The 27,611-nt window shown below is 42.8% G+C and overlaps 1 protein-coding gene across 1 annotated transcript in view; it reads right to left on the minus strand.

Moving 5' to 3' along the window:
* The window catches only part of INTS8 (integrator complex subunit 8), a 178,326-nt gene that overhangs the window by 59,435 nt on the left and 91,280 nt on the right, over positions 1-27,611 (minus strand). The window contains exons 17-19 of the mRNA XM_030216822.1: positions 27,483-27,604; positions 14,768-14,949; positions 9,345-9,378 (exon numbers count right to left, since the gene is read on the minus strand). Coding sequence (XP_030072682.1) covers positions 9,345-9,378; positions 14,768-14,949; positions 27,483-27,604 — 338 coding nt within the window. The remainder of the gene's footprint in view (positions 1-9,344; positions 9,379-14,767; positions 14,950-27,482; positions 27,605-27,611) is intronic.

Here is a 27,611-nt window from a genome sequence, read left to right on the forward strand (position 1 = left end):
GTCACAAAGAAGACATATTTACTAAGCTGTGATACTGCATTTGTGCATGGTAAACACTGTTTACTCTGGGGTAAAATGCATTATTACACATTATTTGAAAATAATGCCTGAAATTATAAACCATTGTACATTTCAATGGCCACATTTGAAGCTCATAGAAAAATTTTGCTGAAGTGCCCAGCAATGGTCCTCGAGTGCTGAATGTGAAGGGTCTGCAAGCATAATTTAAGGATGATGGAGAACTATGTGGCAGGCACCTGACAAAGTGGACTCTTGTCCTCCAAAGTTCATACCTCTATAAACAGGTTAATTAAGGTGTCATCAGCCTCTTTGCTACTTAGCCATATCGGATTGCTATGTTGTTCAACCTAAGTTTGGTACTGAGGTTGAACAACATTGAATGACGTTTCTTTGCTCCTGATAAGATGCAAGGAGATATAAAGGGGAGGTCTTTCGAATGGACTCTGTAGGGGAACCTAGATGATGTTTTTTTTGTTGTGAAAAGTTTAAATAGATAAGGTAAGGTATGTTAAAAAAAAAAAAAGCAGCACATGCTTATGCTGTTTTGACGTTTTTATCTTTCAATAAAAATACATTTATATGAAGGGGCTGCAAGCTTCAATGAATGGACTTAAGACTCCCCCACCCCCCATGGTGCTATGTGTGCTGGGTTAGCCAGCACATAAATATTCATTACCCAAGGTCTCACCACATGAAGTCCCATTCCAGCCTCCAAATTACCTTACAGACAATTGTACCCCACACATACCTCAGGAATTCAGTGTGGTTTACACAGCAAGACTGGGTATTCCCAGGGATATTACAATAATGAAATCACATCCCCATTCAATTTTCAAATGCAACACCTGTCCACAGCTTACTTAAGGCAGCCTAGGGCCCAAAAGATTTAGCTCAAGATGAGTTACAGCCAGGTAAGTAAATCCCACAGGAAATTCTCAAGGCATGGGGAAACATGCTGATTTACCAAGGTGTGCAGCACCATTTTAGATAACTGGTAGATCCAGGTCAGGAGGTGTACAATTCTGGCAAACAGCTTTTTCTAAAATAGACATAGGAGCACACGTAATAGGAGCAGCCACTTTACAAAGATACATGTGAAGGAGAAACAACAATTTACACGTGTGTTAGCACTCTTATTCAGGTAGAAAGGGTATTTTCCTGTCTCCAGAGGACTTGTTTATGTTTATTAGACTTGATCTCTCTCCCTCTACACACTTCCAAGGTAACTAAGGTCCTCCCAAGGAGTATCCCTAACCACACCCTCCCCAAAGGAATCACACAAGCTTTCTCTGGAGTAGCCCCCATACTCTGGAATGCACTCCCTGAAAGGCATCTCTTAACACTTCAGGAAGCAGGTGAAAGCTTTGCTCTTCAACCAGGCCTTTAACGGAAGAAGTAACTAACTTGCAAAACACACCACCTACAAGGAGTGACACTGGCTGCACATACTATAGCAGGATGTGTTTTTCCACTCCTACCCTAGCTAAGATAATATTCAAGCACCTTTCTGATCTCATTTGCAACTTTCTTTAAATTAGTACCTTATTTTCTTACTCCTGTTACTCTATCTTATCTATCCATATGTTCCATCTTTGCTTACACCCTGTGCTATCTATTAAAATGTTTTGTGTAATGTGTTGACATTGTAATGTAGCGTACTATCCTGCTTATAATCGAAAGAGAAAAACGCCTATATTGCGACCCAAATCGGGAGATGGGCGTCTTTCTCCCGTGGGCGCCCAAATCGGTATAATCGAAAGCCGATTTTGGGCGTTTCCAACTGCAATCCGTCGCAGAAACGGGTAAAGTTGACGGGGGCATGTCAGAGGCGTGGTGAAGGCGGAACTGGGGCGTGGTTATCGGCTGAGGAGAGATGGGCGTCTTTAGCTGATAATCGAAAAAAAAGGCGTTTTTACCGCGATTTTGGGTCACTTTTTTTGGACCCTTTTTTTTCACGAACAAGTCCCAAAAAAGTGCCCCAACTGACCACTGGAGGGAATCGGGGATGACCTCCCAGACTCCCCCAGTGGTCACTAACCCCCTCCCACCAAAAAAACCCCACTTTACAAACTTTTTTTCCAGCCTGTATGCCAGCCTCAATGCTGTACCCACCTCCATGACAGCAGAATGTGTTCTATCCTCTGACAGCCTTTCCCTGGTTCTGATGTGGGTCTCGGGTGAATGTGACACCTTTTCTGTTAAGGGCACTGCAGAGTCACATCAGCAATGCATTGTGGTGGGTGTAGGGTATTGGGTTCCGTGATTCCACTAGCTTGTGCCACATGCTCACGATGTTGGTAGTTGGTACGCTCTACTCCCATGGTGCTTTTTCCTCTGCTGGGTCAGAGTGTGCCCTGTTTTGTTTCCGGTAGTCCATGAGGTAGTGGCCATTTTTGTAAGACACTTTTAGATCCCTTTCACGTGTTAGCCACGTTAGAGAACTTAGTTCTTACCTTGAATGTGGCTGAAAGAGGGCATTGTACAGAATTCTGCCAGCTCGGACCTACTGCTAATCTCAGTACCAGGGAGACTCGTAGCCAGTGGGCCACAACCTCTGATCTGCAGTTAACTGTGAGTAAGTGTGCTTATTCAATAAAGGACGTTTTCAGAGAGATTAGTCTTCAGGTGTCAACTGGTGTGCCAATGTTATATAGCAGCAACAAGTCCTAGAGGCCTGCGTGTATGCAGGTCCCTGGAGCACTTTTAGTGGGTACTGCAGTGCACTTCAGCCAGGTGGACCCAGGCCCATCCCCCCTACCTGTAACACTTGTGCTGGTAAATGGGAGGCCTCCAAAACCCACTGTACCCACATGTAGGCGCCCCCTTCACCCCTAAGAGCTATGGTAGTGTTGTACATTTGTGGGTAGTGGGTTTTGGGGGAGGGGGGTTGGGTGCTCAGCACCCGTGGTAAGGGAGCAATGCATGTGGGAGCGTTGTCTGAAGTCCACCGCACTGACCTCTAGGGTGCCCAGTTGGTGTCCTGGCATGTCAGGGGGGGGCGAGTGTACTACGAATCGTGGCCCCTCCCACGACCAAATGGCTCAGATTAGGACGTTTTTGAGCTGGGCGTTTTTAGTTTCCATTATTGCTAAAAAAAACCAAACGCCCAGCTGAAAAACATCCATTTTTTCGAAAATATGGTCTGTCCCGCCTCTTCACGTACCCGTTTTCGGACATAGAAGCCCATGGAGATAGGCGTTCGCATCTGATTATGCCCCTCCACACCATACTATGTATCGTTTAAATATTTTTATTGCTGTAGTTGTCTATTGTTCATGTTTGACTCATTCTTGCTGTACACTGCCTTGAGTGAATGCCTTCAAAAAGTACATAAGTATTGCCATACTGGGAAAGACCAAAGGTCCATCGAGCCCAGCATCCTGTTTCCAACAGTGGCCAATCCAGGTCACAAATACCCAGCAAGATCCCAAAAATGTACAAAACATTTTATACTGCTTATCCCAGAAATAGTGGATTTTCCCCAAGTCCATTTAATAACAGTCTATGGACTTTTCCTTTAGAAAGCCATCCAAACCTTTTTTAAACTCCGCTAAGCTAACCGCCTTTACCACATTCTCTGGCAACGAATTCCAGAGTTTAATTACACGTTGAGTGAAGAAAATTTTCTCAGATTCATTTTAAATTTACTACATTGTAGCTTCATCGCATGCCCCCTAGTCCTAGTATTTTTGGAAAGCGTGAACAGACGCTTCACATCTACCTGTTCAACTCCACTCATTATTTTATAGACCTCTATCATATCTCCCCTCAGCCGCCTTTTCTCCAAGCTGAAGAGCCCTAGCCGCTTTAGCCTTTCCTCAAAGGGAAGTTGTCCCATCCCCTATATCATTTTTGACGCCCTTCTCTGTACCTTTTCTAATTCCACTATCCACCTTATAATCGAAAGAGAAAAACGCCTAGATTTTGACCCAAATTGGGAGATAGACGTTTATCTCACAAAAACGAATAAATCGGTATAATCGAAAGCCGATTTTGGACGTTTTCAACTGCACTCCGTCGCGGATGCGGACAAAGTTGATGGGGGTGTGTCAGAGGTGTGGCGAAGGTGGAACTGGGGCGTGGTTATCGGCCGAGGAGAGATGTACGTGTTAGGGCGATAATCGAAAAAAATAAAGGCGTTTTTAGCGAACATTTAGGACACTTTTGTTGGACCCTTTTTTCACACAAACAGGTCCCAAAAAAGTGCTCTAAATGACCAGATGACCATTGGAGGGAATCGGGGATGACCTCCCCTGACTCCCCCAGTGGTCACTAACCCCCTCCCACCACAAAAAAATGATGTTTCACAACTTTTTATTTTCACCATCAAATGTCATACCCACCTCCCTGGCAGCAGTATGCAGGTCCCTGGAGCAGTTGTTAGGGGGTGCAGTGGACTTCAGGCAGGTGGACCCAGGCCCATCCCCCCCTACCTGTTACAATTGTGCTGCTTAATGCTTATTAGTCGTCCAACCCCCCCCCCCAAACCCACTGTACCCACATGTAGGTGCCCCCCTTCACCCCTTAGGGCTATAATAATGGTGTAGACTTGTGGGCAGTGGGTTTTGAGGGGGATTTGGGGGGCTCAACACACAAAGGAAGGGTGCTATGCACCTGGGAGCTCTTTTACCTTTTTTTTTGTTTTTATAAAAGTGCCCCCTAGGGTGCCCGGTTGGTATCCTGGCATGTGAGGGGGACCAGTGCACTACGAATCCTGGCCCCTCCCACGAACAAATGCCTTGGATTTATTCGTTTTTGAGCTGGGTGCTTTCATTTTCCATTATCGCTGAAAAACAAAAACGCCCAGCTCACAAATTGTCGAATAAAACATGGACGTCTATTTTTTCCGAAAATACGGTTCGGTCCGCCCCTTCACGGACCCGTTTTTGGAGATAAACGCCCATGGAGATAGACGTTTTCGTTCGATTATGCCCCTCCAAATCTTTTTTGAGATGCGGCGACCAGAACTGAACACAATTTCGAGGTGCAGTCGCACCATGGAGCAATACAAAGGCATTATAACATCCTCATTTTTGTTTTCCATTCCTTTCCTAATAATACCTAACATTCTATTTGCTTTCTTAGCCGCAGCAGCACACTGAGCAGAAGGTTTCCAACGTATCATCGACGACGACACCTAGATCCCTTTCTTGGTCTGTGACTCCTAACGTGGAACCTTGCATGACATAGCTATAATTCGGGTTCCTCTTTCCCACATGTATCACTTTGCACTTGCTCACATTAAACGCCATCTGCCATTTAGACGCCCAGTCTCCCAGTCTCGTAAGGTCCGCTTGTAATTTTTCACAATGCTGCCGCGATTTAATGACTTTGAATAACTTTGTGTCATCAGCAAATTTAATTACATCACTAGTTACTCCCATCTCTAGGTCATTTATAAATATGTTAAAAAGCAGCGGTCCCAGCACAGAGCCCTGGGGAACCCCACTAACTACCCTTCTCCATTGAGAATACTGACCATTAACCCTACTCTCTGTTTTCTATCTTTTAACCAGTTTTTAATCCACAATAGAACACTACCTCCTATCTCATGACTCTCCAATTTCCTCTGGAGTCTTTCATGCTGTACTTTGTCAAACGCCTTCTGAAAATCCAGATACACAGGAACTGTCTCTGTGTGTCAGGAGTTCAGCGCTGCGTGTGTCTGGTAGCGCTATACAAATGTTAATAATAATAATACACAATATCAACCAGCTCCCCTTTATCCACGTTTGTTCACTCCTTCAAAGAAATGTAGTAGATTGGTGAGGCAAGATTTGCCTTCCCTAAATTCATGTTGACTTTGTCTCATTAATCCATACTTTTGAATATGCTCTGTAATTTTGTTCTTAATAATAGTCTCTACCATTTTGCCCGGCACCGACGTCAGACTCACCGATCTATAATTTCCCGGATCTCCTCTGGAACCTTTTTTAAAAATCGGCGTTATATTGGCCACCCTCCAATCTTCCTGTTACCACGCTCAATTTTAAGGATAAATTACATATTTCTAACAATAGCTCCGCAAGCTCATTTTTCATTTCTATCAGTACTCTGGGATGAATACCATCCGGTCCAGGAGATTTGCTACTCTTCAGTTTGTAGAACTGCCCCATTACATCCTCCAGGTTTACAGAGAATTCATTAAGTTTCTCCAACTCGTCAGCTTTGAATACCATTTGCGGCACTGGTATCTCACCCAAATCTTCCTTGGAGAAGACCGAAGCAAAAAAAAAAAAAAAAAAAAGGCAGTAAATAAATCCTAATAAATAAATAAATATAAATAAATAAAATCATATCACCTTTCATGATGTACAAAGTGGTGTGGTTGCCATGTTAGTCCACATTTAAAGGTAATAAATAGGAATAATGAAAACAGAGAAAATAAAATGATCCTTTTTTTTATTGGACTAACAATACATTTTTTGATTAGCTTCTTCAGATGAGGAGCAAACGTTGACAAATATCAGAATATATAAGTGAAACATAAAAGCATTCCAATGACAGTGTCACAGGAGGGGGGTGGGGTGGGTGAGAGAAAAGGAGATGGCTGGCTGATAAGAGGGTGACAAAGCAGTCTAATTTTATGGTTTTGTAATGGGATAGAAAACCCAGACCTTTGTTAGTTTGACACCCACCAGACCTACCAGAGAAAAAGAATTAGAGATTGTCTGCAACAGTGGCGTAGCCAGACGGCCAATTTTGGGTGGGCCTGAGCCCAAAGTGGGTGGGCACAAATTTTCTCTCTGTCTCTGCCCCCTTCCTCCCCGCACTCTCCACATCTCCCCCGGCACCTCCCAATTCAAAATATACTTTAGCTCATAAAGATCCCCAAGCTCTGTCAGCTGAAAACTTCCTTTGAAGACAGCCACAAATCCCTTTTACCAAGCTTGGCAGGCAATAGCAACAATGCCTTGAGTCACCGATGCTGGCACCCCATGCATGCTTAGTTATCGGTGGCTCAAGGATGTTGCCGCCATCTGCCAAGCTTAGTAGAAGGGAGTTTTAGCTGCTTTTAGAGGAGGTCCTCAGCTGATGTAGGTTGGGGATCCCCACCAGCTACAGCAAGGGTCGGGACTAGTGTTAGACATGCTAGGGCCCAGACTCTCACCAGATACAGAACAAGGGATCACAAATTAGAAATAAAAATATGTAGACAAAAATTGAACTCGGAACCTCGGCATGTTACAGTGGAGAAATAAAATCAGAAATATATTTCTTTTTTTCTACTGAACACAATAAAATGATATCCGCTGTGCACATTTCTCAAGCTAACAAATTTCAGTTAATAAATTCAAAATAAAATGTCTTTCCTACCTTTGTTGTCTGGTCATTTTATTTTTCCATTATGTTGGTTCAAGTTTCTCTTTTCCACTTTCCTGTCTTTCTGTTAATTCTCCTTCAAGCAGCTGCTATTCATTTGTCTTTTCTCCACTCTCATTCCATTCCCTCACTACACTGACATATTGATGTTTGTTTCATTTTAGCTCTTTCCTATCTTTTTTCTTTCTTTCCTGCTCTCTGTCCACTAAAATTTCATCTTCTAATCCTTTTCCTTTTTACTTTTCAGATACCTATCTGATTTCCATCTCCTTCTTTCACCCACTAGCTCTCCTATTTCCCCATCTCACTCCTTCTCCAGCCTTCCATCTTCAATCTACTCCCCGTAATCACTATCATCCTCTTGTTCATTTCCTTACCACCCCCTTGGCCTTCCACATGGTTCCACCATCCCAGTGTCTGCCTCCTTCCAACCCTTCTAGCCCAGCATCTGCTCCCTTTTTCTCCTCTCTCCACCCTCTATCCCCTCCTAACATCTTCCTGTCCTTTCGCTCTTTCCTCTTGCCCCTTCCCCCAGGGGCCAGCATTTCTCCCCCTCTTCCCTCCCACCCACATTCCAGCATTTCTCCCTCACTGTCTTCTACCCCTGGATCCATCTCCCTCCTTCTTCCCCCTCCTCCGCCCTCATGTTCAACATTGTTCCCTCTTTTCCTCTTCTCTCTCGCCCTTGCATCCCAAGTCTAACATCTGTTTCCCCCTTTGCAGCATCTCTTCCACCACCATGAAACATTTCTCCTTCATCCCTCTCTCCCCTGTGCAGTACTTTTTCCTCCCCTCCCAGGTCCAACATTTCTCCTTCTTTTGTCATTCACCCTTCCTTCCCTCCCCACCCTACCCTACATCCAGCAATTATCCCTCTCTCTCCTCCCATATCCCAATAATGATCCCCTTTCTTCTACTTTCCCATGCATGTCTCCCTCTCCTACACCCCCCCCTGCATCTCTCCCTCTCCTCCCTAACAATTTCCCTCACTCCTACCCCCTGTGTAGCATCTCTTTTCTTTCCCTCCCTTCCACTCCCATGCCCAAGCAGCCCAACAATTTTATCTTCTCTCCAACCCCCCCTCCATGCAGCATCAGGAGCATCACGGCACCAGCACGTTTCAAAGGATTGCTGGCAGCATGTAAGAGAGAATTGCTGTACTGCTGCTGACTGACCCAGAAGCCAGCAGCAGTGATTCTTACACGCTACCAGCAACCCTTTGAATCGGCGCAGCAGAAGAGAGAAGGCAGCTTCAGTCCCTGCATTTTTTTCTTCGATCATCGCCGGCAGCGCTGCCATTCACACAGGCAGCTTCGCTCCCTTCTGCCGCGTCCATCCGGCCCACTCTGATGCACTTCCTGTGTACATAGGGCCAGATGGACGCAGCAAAGGGGGGCGGAGCTGCCTGTGTGAATGGCAGCGCTGCCGGCGACGATCGAAGAAAAGAATGCAGTGCTGGCGGGGAGGACAACGAATTTGTACAAGCGAGCGAGCGACGTGGGCAGGCGGGCCTGGAGGGAAATTGGGTGGGCCTGGGCCCACCCAGGCCCACCCGTGGCTACGCCCCTGGTCTGCAATAAGCAATAAGCCTGCAATTTTTAGGAACACTTCTTTTACAATCTCCTAAAGCCTCAGTTATTACTCTTTTAAAACATACTGAGCAAAAAAACAAAAAATACAAAAACCCCCCCCCCTCAAAATACCATTAAGCTTCACCCTGAACATACTAAAGGCCCTGTTTACTAAAGCGCGTTAGTGTTTTTAACACGCCTACAATTGGCATGCACGCTGTGTAGGCACCTATAAAGATACAGTATTGTAGGCGCGTACACTGTTAAATCACGTACATGGTTAACGCGCATTAAAAATGCTAACATGCCAATAACGCGGCTTAGTAAACAGGGTCCTAAGCAAGAAAAAAACAAAACAAAATACCATTAAGCTTTACCATGAACATACAATAAAACAATTTTTTGAATGTTCTTACATTTAAAACTTACCCGTAACTTTTTAATGAAAGCAAGTAGTTCACTCCTGTATAAAAACATGAAATGTAAAGAGTGAAATAAATCACCAGTGAAAAACTTAGCAATGCTAAGAATTATGTTCCAGGGTTAGCATTCATATGTTAATTTCTCTGTACCTCTCACACAGCCTAACAATAAAACTTCAAGATAATTCTACATGTCTGATATCTCCCACTGCAGGCTTCTCTTAAATATTTTCTATATATCAGTAAGTTGAACAACATTTTTTGTCCAGCAGTTTCCTCCTGCTTCTCTAGGCTTCCAGCTCAATTAGAGCTGGCTTGTTAGGATTATGGCATCATGAGCCATCATCTGCATCTATACAAGGATTTTCCCCCATTTTATATTCTTTCCCACCTCAATTGTCTCAGGGCCTGATGCACAACAGTCCCTGAAAGAACCATTCGCTATTTCCACCACGGTAAAAATTACCGTAATGGAAACAGTGAACAATTCTAATAAATAAAATAATAAAATTGCATGCAAATGAGCTGCACAGACTTTTACCATGCAGCTCGGGTAGGGAAAGAAGCAGGGCATGTGCATAGCCGTCATCTGGTAAGCGTGGCTGCTATATCCATACCCAGAATAGTCTCGCTACACATGGCTTTCATACATGCAACAAGCATATTATTTTCCTAGTCACGCTGGTCCAAGTGTCTACTTTCTGTTTTTCCAGGACCCTCTGTCCGTTTGACATTTCTTCTGTCTCCATATCCACCATCCATCTTCCCTCTGTGTCCCAATTGGTCCCGTCCAGCATCTCCATTCTGTGGCCCTGTCCCTATTCTCCATCCAGATTCATCATCTGCCCTCTCAGTGTCTCTATCCTCCCATTACATTCAGCATCTTCCCTCTGTGTCTCTGTCTTGCCCTCTTCTGCATTTTATCTTGTTTGTCCCTCCCCACCCTGCCCCTACTCCACCTCATTGTGTCCAGAATTGCCCATGTCCCTTTCCCTATGCTTTCTCCATGCCCTGCATATCTTCTCTGTCTCCCTGACCCTCCATTCTCCTCTGTCTTTCTTTCCTCCTGCACTCCCACTCTAGGGCCTGTATGTCTTCCTCTCTTTTCCCCACCCCTATATCATGGTCCAGTATTGCTCTCTCTTGGGTCTCCAATATATCTCTCACTCTCTTCAATCCGATCTCTCCCCCCCACCCCCACATTTATCCTTTCTCTCCCTCCATCAACAAATCCAGCGTTTCTCCTCTTTCCTTTTACCGCAACCTCGCGGTCCCAGTGACTCTGATTCTCCCTCTCCTCCCTGTGGTCCGATGGTGCTACTAATTTGTCTTGATCACTGGCGGTAGTGACACTGCAGCGATTAAGGCAGGCTGCCTGTCTTCCCAGTGATGCCTCCTGCCCACATGGAACAGGAAGTTGCATCAGAAGAGGGCAGGAGGCATCACTGGGAAGACAGAGGCAGCCTTCCTTAATCACTGAGGTGTCGCTACTGACAGTGATCAAGGCAAATTAGCAGCACCATCGATCAGACCGAGGAGAGATGTCTGCACCTAAAGCTAACAGCCTGGGACAGAGCCTGGAGGTCGTGAGGGGGGAAGGGGGGAGACCGTCGCAGTAAGAACAAGGCGGCTGGGTTCTAGTTGCTGCCAGCTTTAAAATTGGAGGTGCCTCTTTTACGAGGTGCCTATGATCAGGCACTACTACTACTACTATTTAGCATTTCTATAGCGCTACAAGGCGTACGCAGCGCTGCACAAACATAGAAGAAAGACAGTCCCTGCTCAAAGAGCTTACAATCTAATAGACAAAAAAAAAAAAAAAAAAAAGTAAGCAAATCAAATCAATTAATGTGAACGGGAAGGAAGAGAGGAGGGTAGGTGGAGGCGAGTGGTTACAAGTGGTTACGAGTCAAAAGCAATGTTAAAGAGGTGGGCTTTCAGTCTGGATTTAAAGGTGGCCAAGGATGGGGCAAGACGTAGGGGCTCAGGAAGTTTATTCCAGGCGTAGGGTGCAGCGAGACAGAAGGCGCGAAGTCTGGAGTTGGCAGTAGTGGAGAAGGGAACAGATAAGAAGGATTTATCCATGGAGCGGAGTGCACGGGAAGGGGTGTAGGGAAGGACGAGTGTGGAGAGATACTGGGGAGCAGCAGAGTGAGTACATTTATAGGTTAGTAGAAGAAGTTTGAACAGGATGCGAAAACGGATAGGGAGCCAGTGAAGGGTCTTGAGGAGAGGGGTAGTATGAGTAAAGCGACCCTGGCGGAAGATGAGACGGGCAGCAGAGTTTTGAACCGACTGGAGAGGGGAGAGGTGACTAAGTGGGAGGCCAGCAAGAAGCAGATTGCAGTAGTCTAAATGAGAGGTGACAAGGGTGTGGATGAGGGTTTTGGTAGAGTGCTCGGAAAGAAAGGGGCGGATTTTATGGATGTTGTAAAGAAAGAAACGACAGGTCTTGGCAATCTGCTGGATATGAGCAGAGAAGGAGAGAGAAGAGTCAAAGATGACCCCAAGGTTTCGAGCTGAGGAGACAGGGAGAATGAGAGAGCCATCAACAGAAATAGAAAACGGGGGGAGCGGGGAGGTGGGTTTGGGGGGGGAAATGAGAAGCTCGGTTTTGGTCATATTTAATTTCAGGTGGCATTGAGACATCTAGACAGCAATGTCAGACAAGCACGCTGAAACTTTGGCTACCAGCATTGGGAAGGGGAGCCTAGGCCATCAAGGTCCCCTATAGCTATGCCACTGTGCTAAACCAGCTGGAACCGGTGCAAAACTCATGTTGCTGGCCCGGTAGGTATTTGCATTAGGCTCTCAGTCATCCTGTGGTACTCAGGGGGAGGCCCATGAACAAGAATGCTTTCTGCCCAGAAATAGCGGGTCTAAATCTGGCCACTTGATGTTGCCATTATGCACTGACCGAATACTCCCCAAGGGCTGAGAGTGCTGCCTCTATACCATCCCCAGCACTGATGCAGGTGGGAACTGAACCAAGAACCTACAAATGGCAGTACTGTTATGCCAGAACCTTCGTTAATTGTTTTAAATAAGGATTGCCAATTTTTAAAACATTTCCAGTGAATTTAGTGTTCTTGAAAAAGTACCAGATTGTCAGAACCAAAACCTGAAGTTTGGCATTTCAAACATTTATAGCATGCCTTTTCACAACCAGTGAAGTGCTCAGAGCATGGAATAGTAATATTATAAGTGTGTGTGTGTGTGTGTATATATATATATATATATATATATATATATATATATATATATATATATATACACACACATATATACACACACACACACACATTTACCAGCTAAGCATAAGAGTTGTTCAGTTGTATAGAATGTACTCATAATTAAAACAGGTCATACTATGTACATAATTAAATCACACATATTAAATGTAACAGGTAAAATATCTATAAAAATCCACCTGTTCAAACTTCCAGTCTAACCTCCATTCCATCCTGCAGTGCAAGTCATAGCCTACATCAGATGCATGCAGTAAACTATGTGTATATATACACATGTTCCCTGCCCAGCTTCATTCCTCAGCAGCACACTAGCACCAATATAGCTCAATAATTTGGACAAAGAGTGTGCTTTCAAATAAGCATGCATATTTAAGCCCACACCTAACAAATTAACATGTCACTCGAAAAGGCAGCATTCAGTACAAAACATCCATATGCACTGACCTAACACACAAAGAAACTGATTCCTATTGTCCAACTGCAAATGCTACAGAAAACAAGTAATAGGTTAAAACAATACAGGGATTCCCAAATTAACCTGCCCTCATGTTACCTTATACCAAGGCCACCTCAAGAGAATGATGGGAAAGGGCAAGGGATTTGATATACTGCCTTTCTGTGGTTACATCAAAGGCAGTTTACATATTATATATAGCTGCTTATTTTACATCTGGGGCAACAGAGGGTAAAGTGACTTGCTCACAGTTCACAAGGAGCTGCAGTGGGAATTGAATCCGGTTCCCCTGGTTCTCAGGCCACTGGGCTAACCATTCGTCTACTCCACTATTTCCTAGGTGAGGAATCAATTCTAAATAAGGAAACCAAAACCTTAGACTATCGAAAGCATAAAGGCAACCTTAGACAGGAATAAATTCGGAAGCCATGATAAATGAGAATACCCACACCATAAGCGGGATCAATCCCAGTGGCAACTGGGGTGCTCAAGTTCAGTCCTCTGCTGTCACCAACACATCAGGTTTTCAGAAAATCCCTAATGAATATGCATAACATAGATATGCATACAATGGATCTCTCTTAATCTTACACATATTCATTAGCAGTATCCTGAAAACCTGACCTGTTTGCAGCCCTTGGGGAATAAACTTCTGCACCCCTGCAATAGGAAAAAGAAATAGAGACAGGGAAGCCTGAAGTTATGAGCCAAAGGCTACTTGGAAGAGCTAAGACTTTAGTTGTTTGAGGATACAGATAACTGGCAACAATGCATTAACTCTTGTAGAAGTTGATTTCATAAATACAGCGCCTATGGGTGGCCTCCTGCCTGGCTTCTCTTATCAAAGTCCTTTTAATTAGGTAACATCCTTGAGCCTGCAGTGCACAACCAGGTATATACGTCCTTCAGGCATACTGGTCTAGAATCATCCAAGGCCATAAGAGTCAGAAGCAAAATGTTAACGACAACTCTGTTCTGAAATGTAAACCAATAAAATGCATTAAATGTGCATGGACTCTGCAGTTTATCGGGAACTGTACTGCTACATTCTCAAAGGGTGAGTATCCTTTTTAGGGAGGCCTACGTGCAAGATGCTGCAACCATCTATACATGCTATAACTACAGCATTTATCTAAGATACAACATGGGCAAATACACTGCAAACTTCCTCACAATACCCTGGCAGTGTACCTTAGCTTTACTCTAGATGGTGTCAGGGTAATTCACTCCTATGTGGTCTTTGGCCTCTCTGCTGAGATTGCTCACCATTTAGTACCAAATTATGATGGTGGCTTTTCAGTGACATGGACATTGCTCCACTGAGGAGCTGACAGATTACTAATCCATTCTGTACAGGCCACTTTTAAGTCCCTAGTGTATCAGATTTAAGTGAGTGTCACAGAGCTGAAAGCACCTATAACTTCTATCTTTAACCTTCCTGGACATCAGTTTTGAGAGATCACAAATGTTTCTTGGAATTTTCACAGATTTTTCTCCCACCTCCTCACTTCTTTGACCAGCTGTACCAGAGTGGGGGGGGGGGGGGGGGGGGGGGGGGAGGAGGGAATCCAAACAAACATATAAGGTAGTTTTTCCAGTCTAAAATTATGATGTCTTAGTGCAAATATATCTCAAATACCTGAAGAGACAAGAATGACACCTACCTAATCTATTATTTAAATAGTACATCATCTAATACATACAGAGTTCAAATCAAGATCTTACCTATACATAAGGCCCAATGTACACTCTCTTTGCTTTATTAAACTAATTCGGCCATCATTAACTCGTTTATGCTGGCTCGAAACACTACAGATCTGCACTACAACTTCCCAAAGATCTTTAGCTGTCCGTCTGCTCTCGGGGCCAGGAAGTTCTTTGCAAGTAGCTGCTAAAAGCTGTCCCAGCTATATTTAAAAAAAAAAAAAAAAAAGGCAAGGTTTGTTATCTTTTCATGAAAATGGTATTTTAGAAAACGTTTCTCATCATATAAACTATTATAAACTGTAAATACTAGGGTTTCTAGTGGAGAGATTTTAGGGGCATTCCAGCTTAATAGTGGTCAGAAAGTTACCAAATCTAACATGATCAACTAAATGTATTTCTGAAATGCCATGTTCATTGCAAAACTAATAGCAGCTATAGTAAACTTAGAATCTTTCAGTAATACTACCACAGGAATCAGGCATCTCTCCCATGTAGAGTGCCTTGAAACAGTTTTCACACCCCTGAACATTTTTCACATTCTAGTTTCTAAACACACAGTTCAAACTGCATCAAAACAGGAATTTGTTTCACTGATCTACATGTGAAAGAACAATTACAGAAATATTTAAAACCTAAGAGTAAGAAATCTTGATTGCATAAGTCTTCACACTCAGTACTTGGTGGAAGCCCATTTTGTAGCAATAAAAACCATGAGTCACTGAGGATAAGTGTCTGCCAATTTTGCACAGCAGGATGGTGCAGTTCTTGCTCATTCTTCTTGGCAGAATAGTTTTGGATGGTCTACAAACTGCAGTCTTCTACTGGCACAAATTTTCTATTGGATTCATGCCTGAGCTTCTCCTGAGAGCCACTTAAGGACATTCACTTTCTTCCACTGATGCTGTTTGCTAAGGATCATTGTCCTGATGATTAATGAATTTTCTCCCCAATATAAGATACGTGGACAAACAGGTTTTCCTCCAGGATCTGTCTGTACTTTGCAGCATGTTTCCCCCCTTGTTCTTCACAAGCCTCCCTGTACCCACAGCTGCAAAGCATCCCCATAATTTATTTATGAACATTTATACTCCACTTTTTCCCACATGAAGCAGACTCAAAGTGGCTTACAATGCACAGATGAATCAATTACAATTACATTAGATAGGGGAGAAAGAACAGGGTAAGAAGGAAAAGGAAAAGGGAAGAGAGACTAAGATGGACAGTGGAAATCCAGATGCTGAGATGGACCAGAGTGGCTCGAACAGTTCTATAACGCTGCCACCATTATGTTTTACTTGATGGATGGTGTCAGTGGAGTGAGGTGCTGCGTTTTACACCACACACATTGCTTAACATTGAGACCTGTCACCACGCTGTCAATTAGTCATTTTGGCTCATCAGATCGTAAATACCTCTCCCACATGCACCCAGTATTCCCTAATAGATTAATTCTGTAAGGACCTGGATAAATGCCAGTATTCTAGTCATTTATGCACATACACACTATTCTGTAAGAATGTGCCTATCTCTGCCTATGTGTTCTCCCATCTGCAAAGTACACACCATCAGAGTCTGGGAGGGGTGCACACCTATGCAAGTAAATTATAAAATATTTACAGGAGTATCTCCCAATCTAGGTGCAATCATTTACACCAACTCTACAGCTGAAGTATCTGGTCGTACAGAATGACACGGGAACTAAGTTTGTCCCTATCACCACAGGCTCTGTCCTCATCTGCACAAGCCTCGAACACTTATAATTTTATATTTAAATCTTCTTATTAAAGTATAAAAAAGAATATTCTGTACAACTGTTTATAAATCACAAATAGAAAACAAGAAGAAGCAACTGAAATACCTCTGCCACCCTCTACCATTCCAACCCCAAGGAACCCTAATCCACCCTGTTAAAATGTCCAGGGGGACAAAATAGAACCTGCTCTGCAAGCCCTAGCAGGGAAGAATTATGCCCTAAGAAGCACCATCATGATTTTTTAAGCTGTGGATGAATAATAAATCAACAATCTCAGTATACAGTCTAGCTCTCCTGTCTTCCACAGTCCTTCCTGCAATACAAAATGTCCTCTCAGAAAAAGTGCTAGTAGCAGCAATACACAGAATCCTTTGTGTAAGTTTAGCTGGTTTTGGCCACCATTTTTGCTCAAATTTTCTAAAAATCAAAACATTATCATTTGCATCATTCAAACATAAATAACTATCCAATTCATTAACAACAGCCTTCAAAGGAAGCATTGCTCCATAGACGTCGCTCAGAAAACTGCTAACATCCATTTTCATTCTTTTGAAGGGGGCTCCCATTTTCCTGCTTTCTGGGAATGAGGATCCTGGAGCTGTTGTTGGACTCGACCTTCCATTTCAATTTGGTTTTGGAACAACCTTCTCAAAGATTCAGCAGCTGGTGTTTTAACATCATCTGGAAAACTAATTGGATTATCTTTCAGACGTGGGTGTAGAAGAGAACCAACACTGTGTAGTCGATGAACAGGAAAATAAGTGTCAATTAAGTCCTTGAGGCCAGCAACAATGGATGAATCTGTTGCAGTAACAATAATGTTTGAGCATTTGGGCACTTGATGGAAGGATGTTGCAGATGGTAGGAATCAAATCAGCAGACAAGACTCCTGTTACCACATCAAAGGCAGATAAGACACAAATGAAGTCATTTACCAGTGCTTCATTTAAATTCAAAAGCAGCTTCTGCAGTTTTTTTATCACTGAATTCAGTTGCCAGTTGTCTAAGATGTGTTAATTTTTTACATATCGATACATGTATTTTATAGATGCTGTTCCGTCTGTTTAAGGTTAGTCTCAAGCTTTTAGAGAATGACACAGGTACAAAGTTTGTCCCCATCCTCATGTCATTCTCTATGTGGTCGTGCATTAAAACATATAGATGTATGCACCCAATTACAGTACAGAATAGCATAGCATAGAGAATAGGCTCCAAATAGGTACTCTCTTGACCAGGGGCATAGCTAGACCTCGAGGTGGGAGGAGGCCACAGCCTAAGGTGGGAGGGCACATTTTGGTTGCTGCCCCAACCCCCGCCAGCTGAAACACCGCCGCCGTCAATAACTTGGCTGGTGGGGGTCCCCACCTCCCGCCAGCTGAAGACTTCATCCATTGCTGGACGAAGTCTTTAGCTGACAGGCGTTGGGGACCCCCGCCAGCCAACCAGGGACCCAGAGCAAATTTGGGGGTGGCCCCACCCAGCTACACCAATGCTCTTGACACCTAAAAATCTGTGCCCGTTACCGAATTATGCTCCAAGGGAACAATTCTATAGGTGGGCACCACCATTTAGGCACCACAATGCTGTGGGGTGAGAGCCTATTCTATAGCAGCATCTGGGCACCCGCATTCCGATACAGAATACTAGTGTTAATGTGGCTTCGGTGTTGTTTACATTTATGTGCTTTAGGTTACACAGCCATACAACTGGCATAACTACGATTGTGTATATGGTCGGACACACCTAACAACAGTATTCCACCCATGTGTATGACCCCCAATTGCATTTATATGCTATGTCACTTACACATGCCATTACAGAATAGCACTTAGGCGTCCTGCTGACACTTTTGTGGGTAAATGCGGGCACCCAGTTATAGAATTGTCTTTTAAGTGTTTCTTTGCAAACATTAAAGTTGCAATTCTATAACTGGATGCCGCCAAGTGAGGTACCTAGATGCAGAGTGCTAATTTTATTATAGCATCTGGGCACCAAAATTCTGTTATAAATACTACCTTAATTCAGGATCTACATGCCTATATTTGGGCATGCCCACTCACACTATATCAATATAGCAGGCATAAATGCACATGCCTAAATGTAAAACTTTTACATCTGTAAATGCTGGTCCTGTCCATGCTCCTCCCCTGTGAACACCACCCCTTGCATTTATGTGCTAATCACGTTGGACCCATCATTTGTAGAATAGAATTGATCACGCACCTTGCACTTACATGTGCAAGTGTATAATGCATTCTACAAAGCGCACAAATGGCACTTAAATTTAGGTGCCCAAGTTATAGAATAAAGGGCTAAACCGCTTTTCTTCAGCAGTGACTTCCTTCTTTCTATATAGGTCATGTTTGTGTAGTAACCTTGAAATTGCTGAACAGTCAATATTTTCCCCCTTCTCAGCCAGACTTCTCTAGTTCTTCTACAGTAATCTTAGGCCTCAGTGACCTTCCTCAGCTATTTTCTTAACTCACTGACTCTGGATGGACAGTCTGACTGAGGCAGTGTCTTGGTGGTGCCAAGCTATTTCCACTTTACAATGATAGACCTGAGTGTATCCTAAGGGATATCCAAATGCAATTAAATTTTGTTACAGCTTTCCTCCAATCTATACATTTGAATAACTTTATTCTGGACTTTTGTTACAGATTAACTTCAAACAGTAAACAGCTTTGGATTCTTCATACAAAAGTATTTGATTCAGTTCAGCTACTGTGATTGGACACAGGTAGCTCCATTTAACTTATTATGGGCCTTGTTAAAGCAATTTTTGGAAACTGAACTAATTTGGATTTGCTATTACAAGGGCTTAATTTTTGCCAGAATGGGGTGAACGCTGTTAATATACCTTGAACCTTTCCTACGCATGATACAGCGTGAGACAGACCTGCATGGAGTCATGATAGGTCAGAGTGAAGTGTGCATTTTGGTCTTTGCGGATGATCGTTTATTAATGCTAACCCAGCCTCAAGCATCTTTGGCGCGTATATTAGATTTGACAGATGAATTTCACTTTTACTCAGGTTTTACTCTAAATTTGTCTAAGTCTGTAGCGTTGTCTTTCCAAGCTGCAGTTCAAAATTCTTGGGTGGGACCCTTTCCTTTAACTTGGGCTGATGGGCCTATTAAATGTCTTGGTGTCATTATCCCACAGGATCTTACTGAAATTGTATAGGTGTAATGTGGATCTCTTATTAGCTACTATTAAGAGTACACAATGCATTTGGAGGGCCTTAGTACATAAGTAATGCCACACCGGGAAAAGACCAAAGGTCCATCGAGCCCAGCATCCTGTCCACGACAGCGGCCAATCCAGGCCAAGGGCACCTGGCAAGCTTCCCAAATGTACAAACATTTTATACATGTTATTCCTGGAATTATGGATTTTTCCCCAAGTTCATTTAGTAGTGGTTTATGTACTTGTCCTTTAGGAAACCGTCTAACCCCTTTTTAAACTCTGTCAAGCTAACCGACTTCACCACGTTCTCTGGCAACGAATTCCAGAGTTTAATTATGTGTTGGGTGAAAAAAAGTTTTCTCCGATGTGTTTTAAATTTATTACACTGTAGTTTCATTGAATGCCCCCTAGTCCTAGTATTTTTGGAAAGTGTGAACAGACGCTTCACATCCACCTTTTCCACTCCACACATTATTTTATATACCTCTATCATATCTCCCCTCAGCCGTCTCTTCTCCAAGCTGAAAAGCCCTAGCCTCCTTAGTCTTTCTTCATAGGGAAGTCGTCCCATCCCCGCTATCATTTTAGTTGCCCTTCGCTGCACCTTTTCCAATTCTGCTATATCTTTCTTGAGATGCGTCAACCAGAATTGAACATAGTACACAAGGTGCAGACGCACCATGGAGTGATATAATGGCATTATGACATCCTCACACCTGTTTTCCATACCTTTCCTAATAATACCCAACATTCTATTCGCTTTCCTAGCCGCAGCAGCACAATGAGCAGAAGGTTTCAGTGTATTATCGATGACGACACCCAGATCCCTTTCTTGGTCTGTAACTCCTAACGTGGAACCTTGCATGACGTGGCTATAATTCGGGTTCTTTTTTCCCACATGCATCACCTTGCACTTGCTCACATTAAACGTCATCTGCCATTTAGCCTCCCAGTCTCGTAAGGTCCTTCTGTAATTTTTCACAATCCTGTCGCGAGTTAACAACTTTGAATAACTTTGTGTCATCAGGAAATTTAATTACCTCGCTAGTTACTCCCATCTCTAAATCATTTATAAATATATTAAAAAGCAGCGGTCCTAGCACTGACCCCTGAGGAACCCCACTAACTACCCTTCTCCATTGTGAATACTGCCCATTTAACCCCACTCTCTGTTTCCTATCCTTCAACCAGTTTTTAATCCACAATAGGACATTTCCTCCTATCCCATGACCCTCCAATTTCCTCTGTAGCCTTTCATGAGGTACCTTGTCAAACGCCTTTTGAAAATCCAGATACAGAATATCAACCGGTTCCCCTTTGTCCACATGTTTATTTACTCCTTCAAAGAATTGGGCTGAATTGCTTTGTATAATATGGTGTTGCTTCACAAGTGGGTTTATGTTTTTCAAATGTTGCTCCTGGTCTATCCCACAGGATCTTGCTCAATTATATAGGTATAATGTGGATACCTTATTAGCTTCTATTAAGGCCACACTACGCATTTGGAGGGCCTTCCCCTTATCTCTTTTGGGCTGCATTGCCTTGTATAATATGGTGTTGCTTCCCAAGTGGGTTTATGTTTTTCAAATATTGCTCTTGGTCTTTATGCTGTGGATAACAGAACAGAACAGAAAACTGGACAAATAGTGATAGTGGAAATGAGGAAGCTAAGGACAGGGGAGATGGAAAGTTGACAGGTAGGTAAAATGGAGGTGCAGAATTGGATTTTGAAAAGGAGGGTGAAATTTGAGTGGCCAGAAAGGCAAAAAATAAAGGGAAGAAAGAGCTAAAAAGCAAAATTCAATGTGTCAGAAACAGAAGACATGAGGATTGCGAAGAACAAATGGACAGCAGCCAGTGGAAAGAGTTAGAAAAAGACAGGAAAGCAGAAGAGAGAAACTACCTGGCACCAAAATGATTGGAAAAATAAAATGCCCAATCAGCAAAGGTAGAAAAAAAAAGTGTTTTAATTCTAAATTTATGGAAAAATTTTGGGAAAAATGTCTCATGGATGACTTTGTATTGTGTTCAATACAAGAGGAAATGAATTTGTTTTTCTCTGCACAATATTGTGGCAAATGCTGATTTTGACTTCTTGGGGTTATCAGTTCAATTTGTATTTTCATATTTCTAGTTCTAATCTGTATTTGGTGAGGGTCCATCTGTGCAAAGGCACCAATGTTGCAAAATGACTGGGGGTGCCAGACAAATACAAATAACCTCTCCCTGGATACAATGAAGGGGCTTGCTCAATATTGGGGGTGCTCAACATCCACTGGATCCACACTGCTGGCTCCTAGCTTGCTGTTTTTCGGTGTGGTACGATGTTTGCATGTAGTTTGTGTACAGATCTATAGCAGTCTCATGTGTTCTGATTTACCTGTAGTAGATGTATTTGTGTTCTAGGGTCCAGTGTAATATTTGTAGTGCTGCCTATTCACAGGTAGGGTTCTAGCTGTTTGAAACATAGGAATTAGTGCTACTGTTGTATGACATGTTTGCTACCTGTATGTTGGGATTTTTTTTAGGTTTTATATTTCACAGTGTGCCTGGTAGTGGACAGATTTATGTTGCTATTGCTCAGATAACATGAGAATAAGAATTTTTTTGTATGGTGACGACCAAGGAGAAATATTCTACCTGTTTGAGGGAGGTTGGATTTTTATGGTTGCAGAGCATATTTACATTTAACTCATAAGAACTGCTATACCGTGTCAGACTGAAGATCCTTGAAACATTTACAATATTAACAATCTATCTTATTTTCATTTCTCATCTACTCTATCTAGATATCATTAAACCAGTTAATATTAAATTATCAATTTTTGCCCTGGATTATGCATTTACTTTAAATGTCTATGTGCTTGCAAAGATAGAGCGGTTGCATTTATAAATGACAAAAATTATTATAATACTATGAGCAGGGCCGGTCTTAGGCCGAGGCGGCCGCATAGGGCCCCGCGCTTAGGGGGGCCCCGCACGGTGCGCCTCAGTCAGCCTTGACCTAGTTCCGCCGCCGCTCGTCCGAACTGCCCGCCCTCTTCTCTCCCCCACGATCGATCATCGATCCCTTTCCTTTTTTGCTTTTAAATTTACCTCCAGTCCGGCAGCGTCAGTGAAAGCACTCCCAGCCAGTAAAAGCGCTTCTCTTCGCTGTGTCCCGCCTTCTTCTGATGTCATGAAGTCAGAAGAAGGTGGGACACAGTGAAGAGAAGCGCTTTTACTGGGAGCGCTTTCACTGACGCTGCCGGACTGGAGGTAAATTTAAAAGCAAAAAAGGAAAGGGATCGATGATCGATCGTGGGGGAGAGAAGAGGGCGGGCAGGGGAAAGAGGGACATGGATGGGATGGCAGGGCTCAGGGAGAGAGGGGAATTGCTGGATACATGGGTGAATGGAGGGGGGCAGGGGAGAGAGGAACAGATGGGAGGGCAGGGCCCAGGGAGAGGAGAAATTGCTGGAAATGGAGGGGAAGGGAGAGGGGACAATTACTGGATGTGGATGGAGGAGGGAAGGGCAGAAAGGGCCGAGGATGGACTTGGATGGGATGGCAGGGCCCAGGGAGAGAGGGGAATTGCTGGATACATGGGTGAATGGAGGGGGGCAGGGGAGAGAGGAACAGATGGGAGGGCAGGGCCCAGGGAGAGGAGAAATTGCTGGAAATGGAGGGGAGGGGAGAGAGGAGAATTGCTGGATGTGGATGGAGGAGGGAAGGGCAGAGAGGGCCAAGGATGGACTTGGATGGGATGGCAGTGCTCAGGGAGAGAAGAAATTGCTGAAAATGGAGGAGAGGGGATAATTGCTGGATGTGGATGGAGGAGGGAAGGGCAGAGAGGGCCAAGGATGGACTTGGATGGGATGGCAGGGCCCAGGGAGAGGAGAAATTGCTGGAAATGGAGGGGAGGGGAGAGAGGAGAATTGCTGGATGTGGATGGAGGAGGGAAGGGTAGAGAGGGCCAAGGATGGACTTGGATGGGATGGCAGGGCCCAGGGAGAGGAGAAATTGCTGGAAATGGAGTGGAGGGGAGAGAGGAGAAATGCTGGATGTGGATGGAGGGCAAATTGTTGAATTTAAGGGCTGGATCGGAACACTTTGAAGGCAGATGCTGATACTGGAGAAAGGATAGGGACAGGGGGCTACAGATGGTAGACAGAACACATAAGGACACAGGAGGATGGTGGACACGGTGAGAGAAAAAATATCAAACGGAAAGAAGACACTGCATAAAACAGAAGACACTGGGACCAAAGCGAATAGAAAAACTAAATGATCAGACAACAAAGGTAGAAAAAAAGTATTTTATTCAGAATTTATTAATTGGAATATGTCAGCTTTTAGAAATGTGCATCTGTGATATTTTGCATGTAAGTTTCAATTTTTCTAGTATTGCTGCATGCTGAGTCTGACTTCTTGAGGTAACTTTCCATTCAGTATTTTGCCTTCATATTTGTTATGTCATGTGTTTTTCATGTGTGATCAAGGTACAGTATCCTGCTAGCGTGTAGTATTTGCAGCCCTTTTTTTTTTCCACAAGGTAGTGTATTGGTGTTATAGAGCCTGGTGTAATTACAGTTCTGCCTTTCCATGCATAAGGTTGTAGCTCGTCCTGTCCTTGGAATTAGTGCTGTTATGGTTTGGTAAGGTTCTGACTGTGTTTTTGCACAAGTTTGTGTATAGTGTTTTGCAGTGGAGAGATTGTGTGTCCGCACCTCTGACCCCCCGGAGAATTTGAACTACTAATTGTGGACTTGAACTGAATAATTTCTTGGGAGGTGGGGTTTCATGATAGCATTGTGCTTATTATTTCAATCAGTTTTTCTGTACAAGTTTAGCTTCATTTGTCTTTATTTGAAATTTCATAAATAAAAAATTTTCTAAAAATTGAATAATCTTATCAATGGGCGGGGGCGGGGCTAGGATAGGGGCAGGGCTAGGATGGGGCCCCACCAAATTGGTCTGCATAGGGCCCCGCACTTGCTAAGACCGGCCCTGACTATGAGGAATTCCTTTGTTTCCTATTACTTCATGCTACCAGTCTGCCAAAAATTTATTGGCAGAACACTGTGGTATCAAATGTGTAAATGTTGAGGAAAAACTCTGATTAGTCCAAGATTTTGTTCATAATGTTGCAAAATTGTACTACTGTTGTGATATTCTTTAACCCCCTTGTTTACTAAGCCACATGCAATGCTGACACAGCTCATTCAAAGTGAATGGCTGTGTTGGCATTAGCACGAGGCTTAGTAAATAGCGAGATAAGTTTTTTAAATTAAATATATGAATTTTCCAAGTATATGTACATACCAGCTTCTTTTCTATCCACAATTAAAGAGCCCTGTTTACTAAGGTGCGTTAGCATTTTTAACATGCCTACAATTAGTGCGCACGCTAACCATGTACGCGCCTATAGTGATATTGTAGGCACGTACATGGTTAACGCGCGTTAAAGATGCTAACGCGCTTAAAACACGGCTTAGTAAACAGAGCCCAAAGTACTGTGCGTATATCATTTATTGTTTATTAAATTTGCTATACCACCTTCGTTGTAAGTAAATTAAAGCAGTTTACAATTAAAAAAAAACAGTAAAAACAAGAAGGCAGAAAAGAACTCTGATTGTAGATAGTAAAGAGCTAACTACCTAAACCATTCAACTCTACAACACTCATACAAGAAGATAGTCAAAGGCATATATACACAGCAAGTTCACTTCTGGCCTTGGCTCTGCTCCCCGTTCCATTTCCTTTTTGTCTACAAATTGAGCCCTGGCTGTGACAAAAGGTATGAAGACGTATACAGTCAAAACTATTTGGTATCTCACTCGATTATTTTTTTTGAATATTTCTATGAATATTTTTTTATGTTGAATGTATGCAGTATGTTGTGTAGATCAGTGAAACAAAATCCTACCTTAAAGAATTCTGAATTGCATTTTTTTTATTGCAAAACATAAAACATGTACAAGGGTATGAAGACTTTTGAAAGGCACTCTATGTCAGTCACAAATACCAAAAGACTGTCTATCTGTATTAATGAGAAAACCCAGGACTAAAAGACAATTCAACATTAGAAGGGTTCTTAAATCTAAGATAGAGGCTGAAGCCTTTGAGCTATCCTAAATTTATATAACTCATCTGAAAGGGAAAATGCACCAATTACTGGGCCAGACTTGTGACCAAATCCCTTTCACATTGCAAGTGCAGAGTATGCTGTGTAGATCAGTAAAATAAACTCTTCCTGTAATGCAATCAAATTGTATTTTTTTTTAGATCACATAATGTGAAAAACGCACAACAGTGTTTAGACTTTTATAAGGCACTATCATTAATCAGCACCAAGAAGGTTCATCTCAAGTTCTATTCAAGCGCAAATTATCAGTGATTAAGGTTCCTGTTTCTAAGGATTTTATTGCTCTTAGAGAATAAACATGTAAAAATCCTTCCACCACATTTTAAATATTTTGCAAGATAAAAGTCTATACAAAAAATTTATCTGAGCACAGCTCAACTAATCAGTGCGCAGACCATGAAAACTCTAGTCATTCAAGTTTTCACGATATCCACAATGAATATGCAAGAGATAGATTTGCATGGACTACCGCCACTGCATGTACATTTCTCTCATGCATATTTACTGTGGATATCTTGAAAATCTGACGGTCTGAGAATCCCCCTGGGACAAGTTTGGGAATTTCTGTCCATTCTTGAGAAATGTGGAGTGTGTGTTACAGAATTAGAGGTGCGGGTTTTATATTAAGATTATATCCAATCGTATAGAATCCAGACTTCACTTCCATATAAAAGAAATTAATGTTGCTGTCAACTGTAATGGTAGTTTTACTTGTTAGCTAATACTGGCAGGGACTTTCCTCATGCAAAAAAGCCCTTGGCATTTTTTTAGTAGCTCATTTAATAATGGAGGAGGAGATACGATGTGGAGGAGGCACAATGAGGGCAATTCTATAACAGGATTCCTGATAGCAACGTATTCTGTGAAGGAATGTAGGTACCTACTTTCCTTTATAGAACACTATCCAAACCAGACACATACGCACTTAGCATTTAGAAGCTAGCACTTATACCAGCCATAGAGCTGATATAAGTGTTAATGCCTAAGTGCTGCAGATACCTGCATAACTTACAACAGTCCATAAGTTATGTGCAAAAGTTTGAGCCCTGCCCATGTGTATACACTCTTTGTAATTTTATGCTACGCAAGTTCTACAGGCATTTACAGAATAGTGCTTAGGTAGAATTTTGGCATTTATGCATATATGTGGACACATACACATGTAAATGCCATTATTCTAAACATTTGTGTGTGTAATAAGCATATAAATGTTAGCACCTATGTTGCAGAATTACCACCAATGTGTGGCCAAGGAATGCCTAGCTTGCTCTCTGTTGCTATCCCAAATATTCCTATCTAAAGACACCACTGTTTAGATCCTTTGTGCCAAAGATTCCATAACCAGGGCAAAAGGGAGTGGACACCAAAGGCACATTTTACAAGTTCCCCTAAATAGCTCACAGGCTTTTGAGTATCCCCCATTTTATTTTAACACAGGCAAAGACCACTATATTTTAACTTTCTCTGCCCCAGACTATTCTCTGCTCTGTTTACTTATATTTCAGTAAAAATGATTTCAAGAGGCATCCCAAAGACAGACTCCTCTGCAAGGTTTGCAGTATTATGGGTCTGATTTACTAAGTCTAAGTTTTTCTTCTATTTTTTTATGGGAAAGAAAACATTGAATTCAGGCCTTAAAGCACTGTAAGAGCAGCCCTATTACCTTCACATATGGATTGTTCTGGACCAAAGATGCTGGAACCTGTAAGGTTAAGTACTCATTCTCACGCCAATTCAACATGAAGGCAACGCATTCCTCAGCTACAATTTGCCGAAGAGGAATATCTGCAAA

Source organism: Microcaecilia unicolor, chromosome 1 (genome assembly GCF_901765095.1).
Source record: "Microcaecilia unicolor chromosome 1, aMicUni1.1, whole genome shotgun sequence".
NCBI classification, from domain to species: Eukaryota; Metazoa; Chordata; class Amphibia; order Gymnophiona; family Siphonopidae; genus Microcaecilia; species Microcaecilia unicolor.